The 24,155-nt window shown below is 40.3% G+C and overlaps 1 protein-coding gene and 1 long non-coding RNA gene across 2 annotated transcripts in view; one reads left to right on the top strand and one right to left on the bottom strand.

Annotated features, from left to right (window-relative positions):
* Positions 1 to 307: 307 nt before the first annotated feature.
* Positions 308 to 24,155, bottom strand: part of kcng2 (potassium voltage-gated channel, subfamily G, member 2) — a 44,253-nt gene continuing 20,405 nt past the window's right edge. The window contains exons 2-3 of the mRNA XM_032524106.1: positions 22,546 to 23,442; positions 308 to 1,532 (exon numbers count right to left, since the gene is read on the bottom strand). Of these exons, the coding sequence (XP_032379997.1) occupies positions 705 to 1,532; positions 22,546 to 23,334 (1,617 nt within the window). The 5' untranslated portion in view covers positions 23,335 to 23,442 and the 3' untranslated portion in view covers positions 308 to 704. The remainder of the gene's footprint in view (positions 1,533 to 22,545; positions 23,443 to 24,155) is intronic.
* On the top strand, positions 16,191 to 18,612 carry LOC116694380 (uncharacterized). Its single transcript, XR_004333139.1, has 4 exons — positions 16,191 to 16,311; positions 16,957 to 17,025; positions 17,294 to 17,451; positions 17,988 to 18,612. It is a non-coding gene; the product is annotated as an uncharacterized LOC116694380 (long non-coding RNA).

Below are 24,155 nucleotides of genomic sequence, written 5' to 3' on the forward strand. Positions count from 1 at the left end.
TGGGAAATTTGGCCATTTGTTATTGCAATACATGAAAAGTAGACCATTTGACCTATAATGGTGCAACACAAATATTAAGATCGCCATAATCGACTGGAAGTTACTGTAGTATGACCAGCCATACCAGATGTATATTTGCATGGTATGGTAGTTGGGTTAGGGTTAGCTCCGCTCCATTGCAAATAAACTGGGTGACATTATCAGATCCTTTTATAACAAAACCCCAAGTCCAATAAGTCATTTGATTTGGCTAAATACAATAAATGTAAATGGAGATGATATTGCACATCAATAATAAACTGCATGCCTGAAATCTCAGAAACACCTTTATTTCAGACAATCCTCTGATATGCAGCTACATGAGGAACATTAGTTTTTAGTCTGAGGTCATACTTATCTCAAGTCAGAATAGCAGTCGGTGTCTCTTTCCCTTTTTAAATCTCATTTGACTCGGTTGTGTAATCAGGAATATTGTACAGTTACCCATATTTCCAAGTCAAATTTATGAAGAAAAACTTCTGTAAAACTTAAGAAACTCAGATACACTCTGGTGCACAAGCGCTGCACATGACCTCAATCTCCAGAGAAGAAAATCTCCTCCCTGCTCACAGTCCTGCAGCTTGTCAACTTGGCAGTCTCAGCGCTGGGTGTCGAGGCCCCCCCAGGCTGCCACTTGAACACAAACAGACAGACATGCAGAGCGGCTAAGTGTCCACGGACCCTCTAATCTCAGCAGCCCTGTGAACAGCCATGGACTTCCTCCGCTGCATGGTGGAGGCGGCAGCCTCGGTGATGCCATGGTAGCTGTCCGTCTCCTGAGAGTCTTCGCTGTTCTGGGACTTAGTGCTGTCTTGTGAGTCCGGCTTCTGCCTCAGCGCACGGGTCTGCTCTGCCTTTAGCTCGATATAGGAGCGAGAGAAGGTGTGAAAGATGGACGTGACGGGGAAGGCCATGAGCAGGATGCCGCTCAGGATGCTGCTGAGCGCCACCACCTGGCCGGGGATGCTCCTGGGCACCATGTCTCCGTAGCCGACCGTGGTCATGGAGATGACGGCCCACCAGTAGCTACCAGGGATGCTAGTGAACTCCTGCTTGGCGCCCAGCTCGCTCTCAGCTAGGAACACAAGTGGCGAGAAAAGAGCCATGGCCACGCAAAGAAACAGCAGCAACAGGCCAAACTCACGCGTACACCTCCGCACTGTCAGACCGAGCGTCTGCAAGCCTAAGGAATGGCGTGCCAACCTCATCACGTAAAAGATCCGTAGAGCTCGCAGGACTCGGAGGACTAACCCCACCTTCTCCAGGTAGTTGTTCCCTGAGCCCGTAACTTTCCTTTCCACTGAGAGAGAGTCCACAATCAGGGTTATATAATAGGGAAGGATGGCCACCACGTCAATGACGTTTAGAGGCGTACGCAGGAACGTGCACTTGCTCTGCGTCTGAATGAAGCGCAGCAGGAACTCCAGGGAGAACCAGGCAACGCACACCGTCTCCAGCACAAAGATGTTGTAGCACCTCTGGGAGCACTCACCCTGCGGAGAAAAGGGGGAAAAAGCACAAAAAGACAGGCATTAAGGGTTGTGTTACATTACATTACATTACATTATATTTACAGGGGGTAACATTTACAGGGGTAACCGAGACGTGAACTCCAATAAAGTCAGTGATTAGGAATCTATTTCAAAGCTCTTCTGTTTGATTTGTGGGTTTGCCATTGACAAGAGGATGCGTTTGATCTCACAACATAAAGGTAACAATGAAGAAAACATAAAAGAGAAGGTGGTGAAAGATTCATGAAGTGTGAAACAAAAGGCTTTGCTTATCTATTTAGCAAACACTGACTGCTGCATCAAACCTGAGTGATCGAGAGGGGAAATATGTAGATGTGCACACTGTCTCAGTCATAGCTAAACCCACACTGATTCTTAAAGCTACCACCGTTGAAATATTCTTTTAATGATAATCTATTTTTTTTCCAGACCGCTGAAATAGCGTTCATAAATATTTTAAAATGTAATTATAAGAAATTACTTGGTTATTAAGTCAAAGTCACCCCTGGAGGACACTAAAAAAAGAAAATGTGCTTTTCATTTTTCTGCATTTAAGTGTTATTAATTACAACAAAAAAATGTCTTTGCTCCACTTTGTAATTATTATGTGTGGATTAATTTGAAAATCTGGAGAAATAAATCCTTCCTCTTTGACATGTTGTAAAATAGGTAAACTTTAAAATATCTTGAATCGTTTCAGGCTCGGGTCAAATTGACCTGTTTTCATATCAATGTTCTTTTTAATTACGCAATTGTAATTACCATAAATAACATGATTGATTCCACACAACGCTCTTTGGCAAGTACAAATCTCCACTTTTTATTAATTTGGGGCATCTTATTCAGTTTTATAGCATTTGAAAAACGAATTGAAGTGGTTTTGAAATAGTATTGAGTAAAAGCTGACATATTCCAGTCTGTGATTATCCATCAACATCCATTCCTTTAATTTTAGTAAATTTAAATGTATCCTAAGTGAATAAATCCTAATTTCTGCTTATCTAACTCAAACATTAGGTATAATTTCCTATAAATGAGGTTGAATGATCATAAATTCCAACAATAACTGTAAAACTAAAGTCAATAAGTTAGTGTTACGTTGTGTTGAAAACGTCAAAAAAAGTGACAAACATTGAAAAATGCGTCAAAAGTGTTGAAAAAAGGGACAAAAACATAAGAAAAAGTTAAAAACATTGATACAAAGTGTCAACAAAAGTGTTGATTTTCAATATTGACGGGAAGAAAACACAAGGGTTAATGACATTAGGGAGCTTCTGGGGGAATTACTAGAATTGTTGGTGCTTTGTAAATTATAGATTGAGGTCTAGACCTGTAAAATGTCTTGAGATAACTTTTGTTAGGATTTCATACTATAAATAAAATTGAATTGAACTCCATGCACTGTGGCTGTTTCAGTTATTGCCAGGTGTAAAGTGCCCCAGCGTGAATATATAAGCAAACCATTTCCATTATTATTTGCTCAGTCAACAGCTCTGCTCCAGGGAGACGTCATTCAAACTGACTGCCCTCCTCTCAGAATGAGCCACGTGCATTTTTCAGAGTATACACTTAGCTTAGTTTTGCATATAGCATGTTTTTTTCCCTAGAGACCTCAGACCTGCTAAACCCATTAAGGACCATGTAAATCACCGATCAGCAAAGCTGGAGTTGCAGTTTTTCCCACAGCAGCTGCAATGGACTTGGAAAACTAGTCATCATGATCAAAAGTGGTATAGATCTCCCAGCAGATTTATGTTATGTGATATATAGGATGTTTTGGTTGATTAGGGTAGTAAATCGCCCCCTCTGACAGATGAAGCTGTTTGGCGCAGCCAGAATAAATAGGTACTGTCCAACCTTCACAGTTCACAGTATGGATGAGAAAGACTATGGAATAATTAAACAAGAGCCTGCATTACTTAAATAAATTGTGTTTTTGAAGTTTACATGCAATGTCAATGCTACAGCAAAGAAAAAGGCTGTCTGAAGATGGCTGTAGGGATGGCAATGTCCGTCTGTCGGCCCACTTCTTTTTCCAGACTTAAAATAGTGATGGGCAAAAAATTGAATCTTTTTAACAACTCTTTTAAGTGTCTGGTATGTATCGGGTCTGCCTGTCGTATGTACCAAGTGTAAATGAATCTCCTAAATGTCCCACTCATACTGCCCTCGCACTTGCTGTCATCATAGGATACTGCTCATGCTAACTGTTACACTGTGTCGGTCTCTCAAAACATAGGAAGCACGACAACATATGAATAAGCGGGAATTATTATCTTCAACAAGCCTGGAAGCTAGACTTAGACTTAGACTTAGACTCTCTTTATTAATCCTTTTGAGATGACTTGAATTAAAATTTTCAGCATCAGTTTTAGCAAGAATACAGTATAGAAGACAATATAAAGATAACAATAATAACAGTAATAATTATAATAATAATAATAATAATAACAATAAAAACATTTGGCTATAAAAAGAAATTTATCATTAATTGATATACTTGTTTACTTATATACTATATATGATCTTATGTACTTATATGAATCATTATTTCGAAGTGGGAAGTATGCTACTTTCCCCCCGACAGATTGTTGGTCAGTGACATTTCTTTAACATCATGTTGAGCTTACATAGCCTTCCAACATACAAGCGTGATGCTGAATTAATGCATTCAAATGCTAATTTTGTTTTTATGAATGAACACTGATGACTGGTAATGCACTGAAGAGAAGTTGTGTTGGTCGGGCAGCAAAGCTGCAAAATCTTTCCAAAAAGTACTAGGTGTGATACATTTACATTATAACACATGTTGGAACCGATTATTTAATAACTGAATATGTATATATATAACAAGTATGCCATGCCATTGTACAAACATTCATCGTCCCCAGAGGATAAATCCAACTGACTTTGGTCATTCTGGCCTTTACTTTGCTACACACACTCATGGTAACCAGAGGATGAATTCCAATAATCTCCTGATGTTCCTAATCTACTTATTTTTTATATAGCTCCATATCTAGTCAACATTTCTTTGTCTCCAATACTGTAGTTTTTTACCAAATTCCAACATAACTTATGACACTCCTTTGAGCTTCAGCTGCAATTTGTGTTCAATGTTAATTAGCAAATGTTTGCATGCTAACATGCTAAAGAAAACTGGGAGCAAGCAGTATACATGTTAAACATCAACATGCTAGCATTATAAGTAATGAAGTTAAGTTCAATTACAAAACCTCATTGCTAAGGAGTAAAAGCAGCACATAAGGACAGATACCTGTATCTGTTAGTCATATCATAAAGACTCCATTACAGTTACAATAAAAGTAAAGATAAATAAAGGTTAAAGATTGCCAACTTTACTTTGCAAAAAACCCTTTTTGTTCATATTCTCCCATTTCAGAATGCCACAAAATGGATAAATTGAGGATGTGACTGTTATTTGCTTAATATTATCATATTCAGTTATACAGCCTCTCTATTCAGTCTCATATCATCAGATTCATATTTCCTCTCTCTAACCCATAACGCCTGCATTATCAATCCACTTTTGCACCCTCATGCAAAGTAGTTTTCGAAAGCGCATGGCAATCTTGAAGCTCTGCTGTTGCGGCGGAGCGATTCCAATTTGAGCCACCCTCTAACCACATGCTGTCATTTCACATCCAAAGTAATAGGAGTCTGAAGCCAAAACAAACAAATGTGCTACTGTCCAAATCCTTAAGGAGCTTACTCGTTTGCACATGCTAACCAGTATGTTTCACACCTCCTCTGTCATTCTGCTCTTCTGCATCCACACAGGATTATGTCTGTTTATGACACATTTGCAAATTATACTGTCCCTTCCCTTGAATTTGACCAACGTACAGTATTTGTATTGTTCTCCGTCGGAGGCTTTCCGGCTGAGTGCATTTTCCACCCGTTCTCCCCACAGAATAGCCTCTGATGTAGGCAGAAGCATCGATGATCGAATTAAAAGCACACAATTATCCATCTCAGCGATCAGGGGACTCTGACCCTGTCACAGCTGAAGACAAGCATGCAAACCAAACAATGAAGGAGGCGTCAGCTCACCTCGGATCCCCACAGATAAGTTGGAGGTGGTGTGATTCACAAACAGGTAGACTTCAAGGAACGAGTCTTGGGCACACACATGCTTTTAATCTATGTATATATTTCACATCATTGGGCTCTGCTGAGTGGTCTGTGTGCCAGACTGAGTTTCACTTTCTCTTCTAGAAAACATCTAATATGCTTTTTCAAAATGCAAGAATCATATTACAGAACAATAATGTGATTGTGTATGAATCCTCAGGATTTTTAAAGGTGAAGCAAGTGCAATTTCCATCCACAAGAAAAAGTAGAAGATTTAAGATCTGGTTTCACTTTAAGCACTGGTTGTCGATGTAAAAGCAACAAAAAAAAAAGCTGCATTTGACTAAAAAAAGACTTTCTTCACTTGCAAAATTATCTTTCAAATTGACAAACATCATATGTGTAATTTACAGCTCAATTCAAACGGAATCCAACAATTATTTGTATGTCGCAGTTCCCAACCGCAGCAAATAATGTCCCATGGGGTCCACTATTGCACCTTCTTCTTCTCATTCTGGTGCGCAAAACATACCAGGCTCATTTCTACCCCCTGGGGTGGAAAAAAACATCTGGAACTATAGTTGGGTGAGCACTGCAGTCTTAGGGCCCTATTTTAATGACCCAAGCACAGGTGCATTAAGGGCGTGTCCAAATCTACTTTTGCTAATTTGACGGTGGAAAAAAGGGTCCGTGCGCCAGGCGCATGGTTCAAAGGGAATTTTGTGTCTTCATTAATCATAGGTGTGTTTTGGACGTAACATGCAATCAACCCATCAGAGGTCATCGCTCATTCCCTTTAACAGCCAGGCATGTTTAGACCTTGGTGCATTGCTGTTATGACGGAGGATTTGCGCCATCATGTTTAATCTTTTGCACATGTGTGTCTGTGTCCCTGTGTGGAACAAGCCTAGTGTCATGCACATTTTACTAATTTGCTGTTAAAGTAACAATGAATTGTTGCGTTATTGACTTTAGAGGTTTTTGTTGATCAATGGTGCGATCACTTCCAGCTGCCTCAAGATAGCAAAACGCCCAGAATGCACCTGAACACACCTCCCTGTAAGACCAACACGCCCAGAATGCACCCGAACACACCTTCCTGTCAGACCAGTATGCCCAGAATGCACCTGAACACACCTTCCTGTAAGACCAGTATGCCCAGAATGCACCTGAACACACCGCCCTGTAACATGGGCGCAGGTGCATTTGCTATTTAAACGACGTGGATGCTGGGCAAAATTAAAAACCGCGTCGGTCTTAAACTAGCAAAGACACTTACGTCGGGTGCAAGATAGGGCCCTTAGAGTTATTCTCAATCAGCCACAGGAGGCAACAATAGGCACATACCACACAAATTGGACTAGCTACACAAAACATAGATGCTTTAGTACACATAATTCAAGATTATTGTTGGCTGTAGATATGGGTTTTTTCTTCCCAAAACAAGCTTGTATCCATCTACTTGGATGTGAACGCTCGTCAACCGGATTTCTGCCTCCTCAATTATCGTGTTGTAATGGGCAAGACTCTAAGGTCTATTTTGTACATTGACTCGTATGTTGTATATTAAATACTGGCTAACCGAAGCCCCAGTCTGTGCCCCTCACACAACTGTTGGTAGGGTTAGCAAGCCTCATAAGCACCAACAAAGAGGTGATGTACATGAGTGAGAGATATACTCCTCTTCTATGGCAGTAAACACAACATATGGGCCCCGGTAGTGCTATATTCAGAGCATAACAAGATTCTCTAGAGCTGAGGAACAGTAACAGTAACTGCGAGAAACAGCAGGGTTACAGCTATACTATACAGTATGTGCTTTGTACTAACACTCCCGCACAGACACACACACACACAGACACACACACACACACACACACACACACACACACACACACACACACACACACACACACACACACTGCCTGTCACAGCCTGTCCCCACAACCTTTGCAGCAAACACTGTGTACTCATTGCTCCCTCATTTCTATCGCATGGTTAAAAATGCTGGCAAGGAGGACTCTAGCAGAATTTGAGGGTGATATGTTTTGGGTTTTACAAAGGTTTGGTGAATCTATATCTGCTTAACTTCCCCACCTCCAATGAAGAGTCGCACACATTCGCTTCTGTAAGCTTTTTAAATGGAAGCAATCGGGACTGTCTACACAGTTGTTGAGAGGTGACATTGGCTGCAGTATGCACAGCAGTGGTCAACACATTCTCATGAACAGGTGAAAAAAGAAAAGTGAGTAAAAAGGTAAAGTTAGGCACAAACAAAAGTTAAGTTTAGGCATCAAAACTAGCTACTTCAGTTTTGTGGTTTGGATTTAAACTCTCCTAAGGAACACCCATTTAATAATAATAATGTATCCTTTATTAGTCCCACAAGGGGAAATTACAATTTACACACTGTTGTTATTACACACATTAAACACAGGCCTGAATTACACACACATGCTCAGTACCTATACATGCACTAATGGAGAGATGTCAGAGTATAATAAATATTGTTCCATCTATTTCCAGCCATGTAAAAGATTGACTGGAACTCCTACAACTCACACAGTGCATGCTGGGATAGGTTCCTGCCCCCAACAGTTAACAATGTATTCAATAACCATTAGTACATGCCACATGTCACCATCAGCACAGTCTACTGCATTTCTAAGCACTGTCATGCAAGTGTATCTTTCTATCCTTGTCTTAATTCTACTTCCACAACCTTGAAATGACTTTAATTCAGCGTAAAATCAGTGACATCGAATGCTGCTGGTTTTGTGATTAGTTGCCTTGGAAAGAGGAGACATCGAATCAGGAGAGCAGGATGGTAGAGGGACACCTGCCTCAGGAAGAAACCCAAGCAAATAGAGGCTTGCTTGAGTCATTTCACACAAATTACTGTTTAACAAATCAGGCCGATGTTTCCACTAAGTAGTTTATTGACTAACTGTGTGTCTAATCATTTCTCATAATGACCAAAAACTATCATTTGTGAGTCATTCCTACACTGTGGTTTTGTGAATTTCCTCAGGACGTGTGGTTTTGTGCGTGTGTGTGTGTGTGTGTGTGTGGGTGTGTGTGCGTGTGTGTTTGTGTGTTATCAGGATGCAGAACCATGATTGCCAGGCAAACTGTCCTGCTCAAACCCAGATTTAATGATTACATAAGCAATTACTAATTTCAAAAATGTACTTATTTATCAGTTGCCTGAAAATACTGCTATAACTCTCACACACGGGGCATTGGCTCTGGCCCAAGCAGTTTTGTTGCTTGTCACTATGAATTAATGATGCTCGGTTCTCTGGGGGGGGGGGGGGGGGGCAGCGGGACTTTATGGCCAATGCTTTTTTTTCCTTGCTGAACAAAAATATGTTATCCCTTCCATCCCCAATATTTAGCAGATTTCAGAATACATTCTCTTCCCTCTGTTAAAGCCACACCATAGCACATGCATGTTACCTCCTAATTTTTTCCTGTTGGCTTGAGGGAAAAAACCCTAAGTTTCTAATTTTGGTTCTTTACAGCTGAAGTTTGAACAGACTACATTTATGAGCAGTGTAATTCAAAGGGGCTAAGCATAAAACAATTCTCTTTTTGAGTGATATTCTGGAAAAAGAAATATATTTTTAAACATAAGGCATTACTGAACATTGTTTCAGTTAATCCTCCTGTTGTCCTCTGGTCAAATTTGACCCCTTTAAAAAGTGTCTATATCTGAAATATGGGTTTCTTTTTAACCACATTACCATAAAAAATGGATTGGATTCCTTGCAACGCTCTCTGCAAATACAATTGATCACTTTCATTCCTCTGATCTTAACTATTAGTCAAAATAATTCAGAATTTCTGCTTTTAACTCAAATATTACGGTATAATTCTTTATAAAGGAGGGTTATTGACCATGACTTCCAAAAAGTACTGTAAAACTAGTAAGGTGGTGGTAGTAAAAACTTTAAAAAAAAGTCTGAAATAGGGACAACATTTGTCAAATTTCTGTCAGTTTTTTAACCCGGGAGGACAACACAAGGGTTAATGGCAGACAGACTACTGGAGCGGCAAATGTTTACTAATGCAAATGATTCTATGGTAACAGGAAAAGCATTTTCTAATATTTAAAGTCAATGGCATTCACTCTTCATGTGCTGAGAGGCTGTTCAGCTGGGTGAGCTTGCAGCTCCGCAGGGAGGAGCAATTAGAGCAAACCATGGAGCATTTCTCTGTTAGCAGTAAGTAACCAGAGCAATGCATTATATTAAAAAACCTTATTTAGTCTCAGCTTTGGTAGATTCTCAATTAATTCTGACCCCAACAAATACATATTGTTGCTAATGTTAGCAAACCATTTCAGAGCAACAAATGATCAAAAATGTATTGGTTGTGTTTCTTGCCATCCAACAGTGTAAGTTCCCAATCCCACCAACTTCTCAGAAACATAAATTATTTAGTTAGCTTGCGGGAAAGAATATTCATCCACTTGACTCGCTAACTTATATTTGTTCTGGCTAAGTGTATGTTCACTTGGGTTTTCTAAGCGTTTTTACTAGAAATGTTTCCTACGGTAAAACATTGGGCCAGAGAACTAAAACAGCGAGCATTGAGCTGCAGACTTGGGTATAGAGTGTTGATGGGATCACATCTTGCAGCGCTTTTACTTTTTGATTTACTGTTCATTTTAAAACATTAAGAAAAACAAATCCCCTCCAAAGTCACCTTCTCATCAGACAGCTCAATACAGTAGGCTAATGTAGTTTTTGGTGGATTTTATGTTTTTGTTACCAACTAATTTTATAATCAACATTATGAAACTTGATCAATTCATTTTAAATCTATGACAAATTGATGCTGTGCAGTAGGGTAACTTTGACTGAGCCAATTATTAGTTGGCAATCCCTACTAATTAGGTTTTTGTAAATGTGGCCCACCTATCCCCAGTGTAGTCAGAAGAAGGCCCAGAGTTTGTTAAATCAGTAAATGTTATTTACAATAAAGAATACCCAAGTAATTTTGTACTAGTTCTCTTTTACCTTTTTACACTTTTACATTTCTTGAGTTTATTTAACCACTAAATAATCAATCATCATAAATCAAAATTAAATCATCTATATCCACTTACTTAACCCACTTAAATAAATGCTAGTTATGCTATATTCATAGCCTGACAAGATTTTCTAGAGCTGAGGAACAGTAACATACCCCATACCCTATACTTCATACCTCATTTAGTCTCTTTTAAACTTACATTGTCTCTTTCTCTTAACAATTCCCTTCAATTGGAAATACAATTACTGCATAACCCCAATAATTATTCTCTTTAACTGTCAACACACATCTTAAATCAGGATACCTTAAGTTCAAGTTCACACTTAACTCAGTGGGCCCAGACTTCAAGCACACACACAACCACACACAAGCTGACATATCATTAAACAACAACCCACTCTCTTTTGTCAACTTCAGTCAAAAAATAGCAATAATGGTACCTTGGTTAAAAGTTCAGAGTCCAGTCTGCCCGTGTACCACTCTCTGGTGAAGAATGAGAGGGCACATTATGTCCAGTATGCCGGTGTTGATGTCTACGCGTGTATCAGGTGCGATCTAGAATCGACTGGATTTACAGTTTGCACTTAGAAATGAATCACTTCTCGACTCACCAGAAATGATTCACCGAACACTCAATGAGAAACACAAATCATCACCGCCATGCTGGCATGCATACTTTACTGAGCACGAACAGCAGTGCGTCTCACAGTCAGGAGAAAATGAGTGATGTTCAGTCTCTATTTTCAGCACAGTCTACGTCAAAATTATCGCTATTTTCCTACAGCATTGGCACACATTTCTCTTTCACCCGTCCACACCTTCTGAGCCCTGGCTCCCCATTCCCCGGTGATAATACATGGCTGGGGTGAGGGTGTACTTTAAAGTGGCTGGGATTTATATTAGAATGGAGCATACAGGGCTCTAAAGGCATGAGCAGAGGCCCTGAAAGGTTAGATCCACAGGCGGGGCTCTCCCAGAGGATATATGGGACAAGTTTTCAAAGATGCTCATGTGAAGAGAGTAAGCATTTCTGAAGGTAAAAATCAACAAAACACTTGAGATGGTTAATCCCCTATTCATCGAGAGAGAGCAACGAGCGGCCGTGAAATGTGAAATGCAATATAGCTTCTCTTTTCTTGTGTGAGAGGGGTAGAAAAAGGCCTCTCGGCCAACGAAGGCTTTGCTAAAAGCCACATTAGATTAGAAAGGCAAGCTAAGTGCTTTCCATTGCAGTGGCTGCCTTAAAAATGTCTTGTTTTCTGTCTGACCTCTCTCCTCAAGTGACCGAGTGCATAACGATGGACACTTCCTGGGTTTAGGTTGCATTGCCCTTCTACTTCAGAATGCAATTTACTAAAGGCCAGAATTCACATGTCCGAGAGTTTTATAACATGACTTAATGCACTGGCAAATAAAAATGATTTTTTATGCTTTAAGAAAGCGTCTTACATAACTACTAACTTATTATTGATTCTTTCTGAGCCAAATTGCTCTGTCAACCTTCTGGCTGTATGGGGATATTTTTGCAAATGTTTCTTAAAAAATGAATGCTCTCTGTCCGCTGCAACACTATGGCTTTTCAGTTAAAACTGTTTATTTAAAACAATTATACTTATCAAACAGATGGAATTAGAACTAAAAGCCTGCCTCTGATAGAAGCCTACATCAAATAAAAGACAGGTACATTCTGCGGTTCAGGTAAATAAAGTTCCTGGCTTTTATTTGAAGAATTACGGTATTTGTGAATGGCAACAAGTCCCCTAACCTAAACTGTTCTGGGTCTGGTGCTTTGTCTTGTCTTATCGTGGTAGTCTGTTTTCCTGTCTTATTTTCTTAGCCTGGTTTTCTGTCTTGTCTTGTGATTGTCTTATATTGAATGTCTTTTTTTGTATATGTTTTGTTTCATGTCTTAGTCCTTGGTCGCTCTCTTGTTGTAGTTTCTGTCTTGTGGTCTCTTGTGAATGTCTTGTATATATTCTGTTTCCTGTTTTATTGTGATAGTCGGCTTTTCTGTGGCGTCTTGTTTAGTTTTACTTCCTGTGTTTTCCCACTCTTGGTGTTTTTCCACCTGTTTCCCAACACTTGTGTCACCTGCCTCTTGTTACCCTGTGTATTTAGTCCTTGTGTTCCCCTTGTCCTTTGTCACATCATTGTGTGTCTCTTGTGTTTGTTAGTCTTCCTGGTTCGTGTTAGTGTTCCTGTGCTTTCTGTTTTTACTTGGACTATGTTTTTTAGTTCATGTTTTTTCCTGCATGTTTACAGGACTCCTTTTGTTTTTGTGCATTCTCTGGGTTGATTAAATCATCAAAACTACCCTCTGTTTCCGCTTCCGCCTTTTGGAGCCACCATGCCATACCCATTCCGTAACATTGGTTGTTTGTTCTTACCCCCTGATACGACCCCTTTAGCATTTCCTCAATTACCGCCCCTACCAGTGGTAGGAGATCAAGATGGGTACAAGATGTCCTCGTACCCAAAGGTTTTAAACACAGGGTTAACTTTGACAAACAGTCCCAGTTTGTTCGGGTTTAGAAGAAGATCATGGTTTGCATGTGTTACGTTACCTCACTTCCAATCAAAAGTACATGACGTAATTACGTGCACAACGTAGTTACGTTAGTTGCGGAAAGCTATAACTCCACGTTGACTTTTCGCTTTAAACGGGACACAAGCAGCAGTCTGTTTCCTGCTTTTGTTTGACTGGGTGAGCATTTAACTGCTTTAGATACCATGTTCATCTTGCTACACTCTGCTGTTCCCTGCCACGTCCTGCTGTGCCTTGTAATGCCGAACAGTGCCCTGCTATGCCAAGAACTACTACAAAGAACTGCTACAAACTACTATTTTTTCTATTTTTGTTATTTCCACTATTCACTCTAACCCCAACCGGCCCGTCAGACGCCGCCTACCAAGAGTCTGGGTCTGACCGAGGTTTCTGCCTAAAAGGAAGTTTTTCCTCGCCACTGTCGCACTGTTGCTTGCTCTGGAGGAAACTACTAGAACTGTTGGGTCCTTGTAAGTTCTGGAGTGTGGTCTAGACCTACTCTATCTGTAAAGTGTCTCGAGATAACTGTTGTTATGAATTGATTCTATAAATAAAATGGAATTGAATTGAATATTTTCCTCAGGAGTGGTTGGACACCAACAACGGAGCTTAAAGTAGATTGAATACTAGATTACTTTCACCAAATGGTCAGAAAAGCATAGTGAGTGCTAATGATGCTGGATGTGTAAATAAGCAACTTTTTGCTTGCACATTAGCCAGTCTACCATGAAGTCTCACGTTATAATGATCATTGCATTTCTGTGAGTGATGTTTATTTTTATATTCATTTTTATTCTTATGTATGTGTGATATATGTGTGTATATGTGTTTTTTGGGTTATGGTTGTCTTGCTACTGGATGCCTAAAATGTCCTTCAGTATGAATAAAGCTCTCTGGAGTCGCACTAACTGCCTACAGCTCAACACCTCTAAAACAAAGGAGCTGGTCGTTGATTTTGGGAGGTCCAGACCAAAACCGCAACCAGTCCTGTTGGAGGGAGTTGAGGTGGAGGCAGTCCAATCATACAAATACCTTGGGCTGTGGCTGGACAACAAACTGGACTGGACAACAAACAGCAGCCACCTGTACAGGAAGACACAGAGCCGGCTGTACTTCCTGAGGAGGCTGCGCTCCTTTAACATCTGCAGCAAACTGCTGTGGATGTTCTACCAGTCTGTGGTCACCAGTGTCCTCTTCTACACTGTGGTGTGCTGGGGGGGCAGCATATCAAAGAAGGACACCCACAGGCTGGATAAACTGATCAGGCGGGCCGGCTCTGTGGTCGGCATGAAGCTGGACTCACTGGTGACGGTGGCAGAGAGGAGGACATTGGACAAACTGCTGGCTATTACTGAAAATGCCAGCCACCCCCTGCACACCGTCATCAGCACCCAGAGGAGCCGGTTCAGTGGAAGGCTGCTCCTTCCCAAGTGCCGAACCAACAGACTCAAGGACTCCTTTGTCCCTCATGCCATCAGACTCTACAACTCCTCACTAGGGGGGAGGAGGAAATAGGGCAGAGGACAATACATACATAGATACATACATACATACACAGTACACATACATACATAAACAGTACACATACATGCATACACAGTACACATACATACATACACACAGTACACATACATACACGCACACCTGGACTTAAATTCACACCTAGTCACTTTATCACTTCAGTACTGGACTCAACACTGACACTTTACTAATAATTTATGGTCTTTTGTTTGTTTATTTGACAAATGTTCTTATTGTTGTTATTATCATTATTGTTATTTTGTTGTCTTTATACTGTCTTTCTTTTATCTATTTTTTAATTTCTTTTTTCTTTTTTGCTAAAACTGCTGCTGGAATTTTCAATTTTCTTGCGGAAGTCATCCCAAAAGGATCAATAAAGAGAAGTCTAAGTCTAAGTCTAAGTCTATAAAGTATCTATCAATATATCTATCTATCTATCTATCTATCTATCTATCTATCTATCTATCTATCTATCTATCTATCTATCTATCTAGCCATGTAAACCTATGGTGATAATATGCCAGTGTCCTTTCAAAGTGTGTTGCCGGTCACTGGAGCTATAACTCTCAAAGTGTCATACAGCTCAAAAACATTAGGGCAACATAACAAATACACACTATATTACAGTCCAGATTGGTATCTGAGGATATTATCATTTCATTAGTTTCATTATTATAGGGAGGATCTGTAAATGGCTAGCTATCAAAGCTAATGGATGTTGGGAAGCTCTGTAATGGGGGAGGATGAGTGGGTGGACTCGAGTGGAAGAGATTTGGCAATTAGTGAAAGAAATTCACCAATTCGAGCTTGATTCAAGAAGAGCGATGAGCTACGTAAATAAATTGCTCAACATTAGTTGAATCAAGACCACTGACAGAGCACATACATACGTTTTCAGACCAAGGCCCCCCCCCAATGAGGAGAGCAGACGCTCCACAGCCAATTCTGTCACCTCGGTACACACCATGACTGCTGGGAACGTTACAGGAGAATCACAAGGTGCGATCACACCTCTATTTCTCTTCTTGAACCATTAGGAGAAAGTTTATTTTTTGTCTTTTTTGAGTGAGTGTACAAAAGTGCTCTCACTTATACACTGTAACAAATTGCTGTAAAAATACTGTAAAAGTACCGTTTTCCATTAATACAGTTGAATACAGTAAATTCTGATGTCTTTGAGGAAAAAAATATTTACGGCAAGCTCCTGTAAAATCTTACGGTAAAAAGCAGTATTTATTTATTTTTTACAGCAAGCTACCTATAATCTTACGGTATAATACAGTATTTTATTTTAGTTTTCAGTTAACTTTAAATCAGACTTCATCCTCGGTCCGTTTTATAGTTCATCTGAGCAAAATTAAAAATAGGCCTACACATCAGTGTTTTTATTTAAGATCGAGGACACAATAACAAGAAGATGAAGAATTGGTTTTCATCCGGACTCTTAAACTGACCGCACCAAACTGAAAGGAGCACGTTTCACCGGCTGCTTTCCTCAGCTCTCTCTCTGCAACACGCAGCACACCCTCACCCTCCAGTCTCCGAGGCTTTCTTAACAAGGTAAATATAATCTTGCAAAAGTTATCATAATGCTAATGTGATTTTGTGTTGGATTACCATTTTTATTGACTGTTTTTTACCGAAAAGATTCAGTCAAAAGTAGGTGCCGCACGCTAGCATAGTTAGGCCTACTCTCATTTAGCAACTATGTGGACAAAAGTTTAGCTTTCTGTTGAAGGGCATTACTGACATTAACATAAACTGGCTGGAGCATTTGATTTGTTGTAAGATCTAACTATGGTGGGTTACAAGGTTCTATTTTACCATTTGTTTAACTTTTTCAAGTAAAACGGTTCTTGGGAGTTTATAGGGAGAAGCTTGTTAGGCAGGTTGATGCAAAAAGCTAAAACGTAGCTTCAAATATGTACTAATGCAACATGCAGTAGCTAAACGTTAGTTGATTAGTTGTTGTAATGGTTATTTTTTTCTTGAGAGAGTATTTTAAAGATTATTTTACTGTGAAGGCCTGTAATGAAAACATTACTTGCAACATATGTGGTAAAACCTGCATGAATACATTTGCACATATGCAGGCACATGCAGACTCCGCTGATGTAAGGTTTCTTTAGCAATATTTATTGTATCTACAATGACTTTACATGCAATTCCATTCTTAATTTGGGTACTGTTGTCCATGTTCTACAGATTACTGTCACAGCAGCCGATGTTGAGCGCACCCTGACCCTCCCAACAGTCCACGACTGATTCTACTGGGTAAGTGTCATAAAAGCATGACGTGGAGTAGAGAACAAAGTCAGTCTGTCTTTATGTTTCTCCATTTGTCGGATTTCTCTTTCTGTAACCGTTTCCTAAACTTAAGTTGTATCATGGTCTGTCATGTTTGTAGTTCTCTCATCATTCTGGACACTCATTGACCTAAAACACCAGTTAAACAAAAACAATTTAAAAGTGGTGGCTTTTTCTGTGAACTTCATATCCTCATATAAGGCCCTAATACCGATATTTCTGTTGTCTGCATCAGTTGCATCAGTCACATTGGAACATTGGATGATCAGCATTGAAAGCCAGGTCATCTGGGAAGGCATTTAAAAAAAGCTTCATCACAGGGCTTTCTACTTGCTATGTGTTCAATCTACTATACCAAGAAGAAGCTGTAAGGACACTGGAGTTTGTTCAAAGGTAAGTTTTGTGCCAGAAATGTTGTTTGAGAATGTTACCCCTCCTCCAAGCTCTGATCAGAAATATTGAATCGTCATTCATTATAAGCTATGCTGGTATATTAACTTCTAAAGTTGTTTCACCTATCTCCTGCAAACTAAAGCGTACCCTGCTTCCTTTTGGCACCCATCTTAATTAAGGAATGGGGCTGTTCAGACTGGCCATGTCACTCTCTGTGGTGCTCTCATTGAGCAATGTGTCCTTTCCCAAATATACTGTAACAGTGTTTCCTAATGCCACCCTCAAATCAAAGTGTAATAGGTACTGTGATAATGACAACAGCTGATCTGTTGTAATCATGAATCAGGATTGTTTTCTTTCTCATGAATAATTAATCAAAATGAGATCATTCTTTCATAATTATGAGACAAGGGTCATTATCAGAAAAATACATCTTAATTTTTTATTCGATTACTGTGATAGGGTTCCATCTTAAATGCAAATGATCTTTACTTACCATACCTAATATCTTATATACTTTCTCTATTACATTTTAGGCGTCTCACTGGAATTTATCCTGAGAGGGGAAGAAAGACCAGCCAAGGGGAAGTGGTGGAAAAGGAAGACGGGGAAGCTGGTCCACAAAAAGGCAACAACGGTGAATCACCATGTGACCACGCTACTAAACAATGTGATGGACTTTATTTAGCCAGTATAGGTCAGTTCATCTGTCTCAGACCTCCAGGGTCATTGTTGAACCCACCATTGTTGAGAGCCAGTTTAATTTTTATTGTTAATGGAATGGGTGTAATTTAGTTAGCTTTTATATGCATTTGATGCAGTGAACTGTTGTCTTTGGGTGAAGGAAGGAAAAACAAATGAGCAGAAAGATTAAATGAATGTGAATTGGCGGATAATTTGTACTCTGTGCTTTGCATAGAATGCAAGAAACAGTCAAACCAGACCTATTTTGACCTGGGGACAAAAATACAAAGTCAAATGATGTAATTTAAGCCATCACTTGTCACAGTTCACATTCTGAATTAAATTTGTGTTTTTATAAATTTTGTAGACACTGAACATGTTTAGCTTTAATAAATGCCTAAAGTTATAAGACCATCTCTTGTCTGAGCCTTTTCTGTGACATCTATGTTTATATTATTATTATTATTATTATTATTGTTAATATTATTTTAGGGGTTTTGTTTTTAATTGTAAAACTTTTAAATCAGTAGTTTATAACAATGTGAAGATCATATTCTACAGTTTTACAGTAATAAGTTAATAGAGAATACTGTAGGAACTGTAAAATAACAGTAAAATTAAAACCAAAGCTGACAGTATAATACTGTAATGTTTCTTTGCCATACAGTTTAGTACTGTAAAATTTTTACAGTACTGTGCTGTTGTTGTAGATCACAGTAGGTTTACTGTAGAATAACAGTTTCAAGCTGGCAATTATAGCTGCCAGTAGTTTACTGTAATTAAACAGGAAATTTTGTTGTATACAACAAAGTTTTCATCTCGTATTAAACAGACTTTGACATATGGGGTGGCACTTTGTTGAATTTATTGCTTCTGGTGTTTAAGGCGGTTAAAAATATGCAAAGAAATAGCAGACTGTGGTTTACCTCCCTTCACTGTGCTATCCTAACTTTTCCTCGAATGACACAGCCACCTCATTATACCCATAAACCCTTTCGGGGTTGCCGTGACTGGTTCAGATTAGGTTTTCACTTCTAATGAACCACCACCACCATCTAATGTTCTCTTGGACAAGGAGCGAGACTCACTTTTTCAGGCACATGTGGGTGGTTAATTGGGACTACAATGACGCCTGAAGAGTTTGAAACATAGTAATCACTCCTGTTGCTCCTCTGATTTAATTATTAAAGCAGCAGATTCTTACGCCCGTGTAATGACAGATGACACTTAATTGGAGATGAAATGAGACTATGTTTAAGCTGGACTTAGTTTGGCTTTCATCTGCTTTGGTTTTCCTGATTTATTTTCCCTTTGATGCTTGCGCACTTCATGCTAACCAACACTCCCCACCCAGCGTGCTGATATATCATATCTCATATGACATATCTCTGACACAGAGAGATGCTGCAGGGCTCTTCTTTAATCATAGACTGGTCCGCCCATGACATTCAGTGATGCAATTTTCACACTGTGCTTTAGAATGTAACCACTGTGAAACAATCAGAAAACAATTAGATCATAAAAACGTCTCTCTCTCTCTCTCTCTTTCTCTCTTGCCTGAAACACACGCCTGCAGCCATCAGTTCAGAGAATGGCTCACACAAATCTATCTATTAGTCTCTGTCTCGTTTTAAATGAGTCAGGAAGCCAACAGCACTTTATAACTTTATCAAACAAAGAGAAAAGTTCTCCCCTTGTCCTAAAATGTTCAGAGTATAGAGCCGGGCGATATGGAGAAAACCCAATATCACAATAGTTTTGACCAAATACCTCAACATCAATATTGTAGGGTTGACAGTTAGTGCTTTCACAAAACATACACAGTGAGCTTTTGATGAGTAATGACCAATAATATGGATATACAACACAGCCTCACAGCAGTTTGTGAAATGGTCACGTTATTTTGAATCCACATATCCGTGTACACGGACACGTTCATCTCGTTTTTTCCGTGCGCCAGGACACGATCCGCGGTCACTGGGGACGCAACAACGGGGAAATTAAACACCACACGCGGAAGACGCGTGACAACAACGGGACAGTTGTGTTTAGGAAAAGAAAGACGGGGAAATTAATCGTCACACACATTCATTTGACCATCACTACCATCCACCACCCAAACCAACCTCCCTGTGTGGATTTTCGGCTTTTCATACTACTCGTTACCATAGTTGTGCTGTGATCACCAAACACGCTTCCCATTGAAATACATTAGTTTAAAATTTGTGCGCATCATCATGAAAAAACCCTGTCAGTAACGTGTTTAATGTACACAGATCAATAGATTAACCCTTCAGTCTTCCATTGGACCGTGTACTTGTCGTCCTCCCGGGTGAAAATCAACAGTTTTTTAAACATTTTTGTCACTTTTTTGTAACTTTTGCCGCCCTTTCTTTCTTGCGTTTCCTTGAGTATTGAGTCAAAAAAGAAGAAACTGACGTAGACTAATATTAAAGGAAGGATAATCGCAGAAGGGTACATAACAAAGTTCAGTGAGGGTACTGTTTCAATAACATTTCCATTTCTTTATCAAATGCTAAAAAATTGAACAAAAGTCAATAAAAGTATAGAGCCACTCTGCAAAGCACGTTGTATGGAATCATCCATGTTATTTTTGGGTAATTAAAATTAGGTAAATGAAAGCCATGTTTCCAAAAATAGAAATTTAGATTAGAAAATGGGTCAAATTTGACCTTAAGACAACACAAGGGTTAAATAACATGACCATTTCACAAACTGCCGTGACACTTGGTTGGGATATAATGACAAAGAGGTGGAAGGCAAATAACAAGAACAGCTAGAACAGTCTGGTAAGTTCAGAAAATGACATCACGCAACCAGGAAAAGACAACACTTGTGTCATATCACAATATTATCATATCATAATATTAGTCTCATATATTGATATCAATACAATAACAACGTATTGCCCAGCCCTAGTAGAGTTGCCTACTTCTTTGTTTACTGCTGCACCTGCAATAAAGAAAATGCCATGGAGGAAAAAGGAGCACTCCATCTCCACAAACATTAGTTTACTGGTTAGTTGGTTTAAGGTTTGGGTAAACAAGCCATTTACTGTATGGATTGAGACTACACGGCTATAATTTGCATAACCATAATGTGCATATTTTATATTCATTTGATCGTGTTTCATATTCATTTTTTGGAAATTAAAATCAACTGCACAGAATATCTGTGGGATTTTGCAAATACAGAACTGAAGCCCCCAAACCAGAAAATACATTTTCATATGAAGATTCGTGAATATACATTCTGTTTTTCTCATCTTCGTGTGGTTTATGCACTGTCAATTACCACTGCAATGAAGGAATTAATGCTGCAGAAACAGCGAGGGGAACAACACAATAATCTGGTATTCAAGGGAATGGAGAGGAAGCCTCGGTGTCCCTGAGCCTTCGCCTCTGTCTCTGTCACAATGATTTACAAGAAATACCCAGGAAGACTGTGTATCTGGGCTGCTGCATCAACATAACCTGAATTACACTGTAGCAGCTGTGAAGCACTCACATTCCTGAAGCTGTTAGGAATAAGAAGGAATCCTGAGAGTGAGGTCCCTTAAGTTTACAGTCATGTGTTGTATAATACTAAAACTGCAGTGTTCATTATGAAGATGTGTTCAGCATGGGATGATTTTACACCACAGAGAGTTCTTTATTTTACTCGGTGGGAGCCATAATATTTTACATCACATACTGTTTTTTACCCCTCTGAAATTGCTCTTTGAGCCTGTTTGACATTTAAAATTCGGAGATGCCTCACCTTTGAATCTTTGTGCAAATGTCCATGGTAGCTAAAGGAGTTTGATGCTGACTGCCGGGGATTTTGTCGAGTTAAATCATTCCAATCCAATAATTGTCAGGACTTCACTCCAGACCAGAAACTAAATATGGGGAGCCCGAAATGAGTTTTGACTTTTTGGGATCATTTAAATTGAATCTATGAATAAGAAGGGCAAGGGAAAAAAGCTTTTACTGAAACGGATTAACAGTGGCAGAATGTAGCTAAGTCCATTTACTCAAGAACTGTACTTACGTTCAAATTTCACATACTTCTACTTCACTTGAGTCTTTTATTTTCATGTCACTTTCTACTTTGCTGCATTTCAGAGAGAAATAAACTACCCTAAGTTCAGCTGAACCATTGGTTGGTTGACAGAACTGTTTTGATTGTTTCCAGTTTCAAAAATGTGAGATTTTCCAGCATTGAGAACTTTTACTTTTAATTCTTTAGGTACATTTTCTTGCTGATACATACTTTTATCCAAGTAACATTTCCAATGCAGGACTTTTACTTGTAACAAAGTATTTTGACAGTATGGTATTAGTTCTTCCCACTAAGATTTGAATGCTTCTTAGACCACTGGTGAATAGTGAAGAGACTGATACTCACCCTCTCCTCCTCCTCTCTGAGGTCTGGCATGGTGCTGACACACAGCGTCACAGCGGTGATGGCTACAAACAACACTGACAGACAGGCGAAGATCTTCCCCGGCAGGCCCGAGTGGGGGTTCTCCACCATGTCCCTCAGTCTTCGCATGCAGCCCTCGGTACCGCTCTCTTCCTGTTCCCCCGCTGCGGGCGGCTGCTGGCTCTCGTCGCAGGACTGCGGCGAGGTGAGCTCGGCCTCCTCCTCCTCCAGCCTCTGCTGCTCCTTGTACTCCTCCTGCCTGAGTCGCAGCTTTCTGAGGCAGCACCAGTCCAAGTTGTTCTCCTCCACCCCCCAGTATAGCAGCTCCTCCTGGAAGGACAGGGCACACATCTCCCGCAGCAGCCGCAGCTTTCCCGCCGCCAAGAAAGACACAATTGTGCGGAAAGCCAACGGGCTCCGGTCGAAGAAGTACTCGTTGCGGCTGCCGTCGTAGTCGTCGCACAGGTCCATGATCTCGGCCTCGCTGCTGCAGCCGCGCAGCTTACCCAGCCGCGTCAGGGGGAACTCCTCCAGCGTGGACCAGGGGATGCGGTACTTGATCCCCCCCACGTTGATAATGGCCGCGCCGTCAGCCAGGCCGATCTCGTCTCCATCTTGCTGGCAGGGCTGAGGCTGGAGCAGGAGCTGCGCTCGCTTGTAGAACAGACCCTTCTTGGACTGGACCTCCTGTGGGTTGTCCACACGTTTGAAGTGGAAGGGGGTGAACTGGTGCTCAGTGCTATTAGCCAGGAAGGCCACCTCCTGGTACATCACTGCCCCTGAGCTGGAGGGACCCTGTCCTGCACAATGCGATGGGAGGTGGGCTTCAGGGTCTGCTTCAGGGTATGCTTGTCACCCATTCAGCAACACAGAACGTCTCTGTAGAACCAAAAGACCAGTCAACAATTACATTTATTTAGTGTCTTTACACAATGTCTGAAATAGCAGGACCTCATTTGATCTGTCTGTCACTCTCTCTCTATTCTATCTTCCAAGACCGGTCTGTCTATGAAAAGTCTAAAGACGTCAGTCTGCCTCACACAAAGTACTCGGATGGTTGAATGACGTCTGACATCTCCTCTCCCTAAACCGTTTGATAAACCCCCCTGCAAAACATGATACTTAGAAATCCAAGATGGCGGCAGATCAACAGAGTGCTGTGTTGCTCTGAGAAAACATATCTTGCTTTTTTAATGTGTTGTAATGTTAATTTTATTCTGAAAATAGAGAGTCATTTAGATTTAAAGTCCAAGCCTTTCTTGAGCCTTTTATATTACAGTTTAAAACATTTTGGACTCTGCACATGTGCGACTAGCCTGCAAGCTGTTTCCCCACCTTGGGCCTGCTTGGGCCTGCACCATCTTGCTCCTAGCAGATTCTCCAACCAGGGCCTGCACTGCCTGACTGCTAGCTGCTCTCCTACACTAGGCCTACACTGCCTGGCTTCTAGCTGTTTTTCCACCTTGGGCCTGCATTGCTTGGCTGCTAGCTGCTCCTCTACCCTGGACCTGCATAGCCTGGATGCTAGCTGCTCCTCTACCCTGGACCTGCATAGCCTGGATGCTAGCTGCTCCTCTACCTTGGACCTGCAC

This window comes from Etheostoma spectabile, chromosome 8 (genome assembly GCF_008692095.1).
Source record: "Etheostoma spectabile isolate EspeVRDwgs_2016 chromosome 8, UIUC_Espe_1.0, whole genome shotgun sequence".
NCBI classification, from domain to species: domain Eukaryota; kingdom Metazoa; phylum Chordata; class Actinopteri; order Perciformes; family Percidae; genus Etheostoma; species Etheostoma spectabile.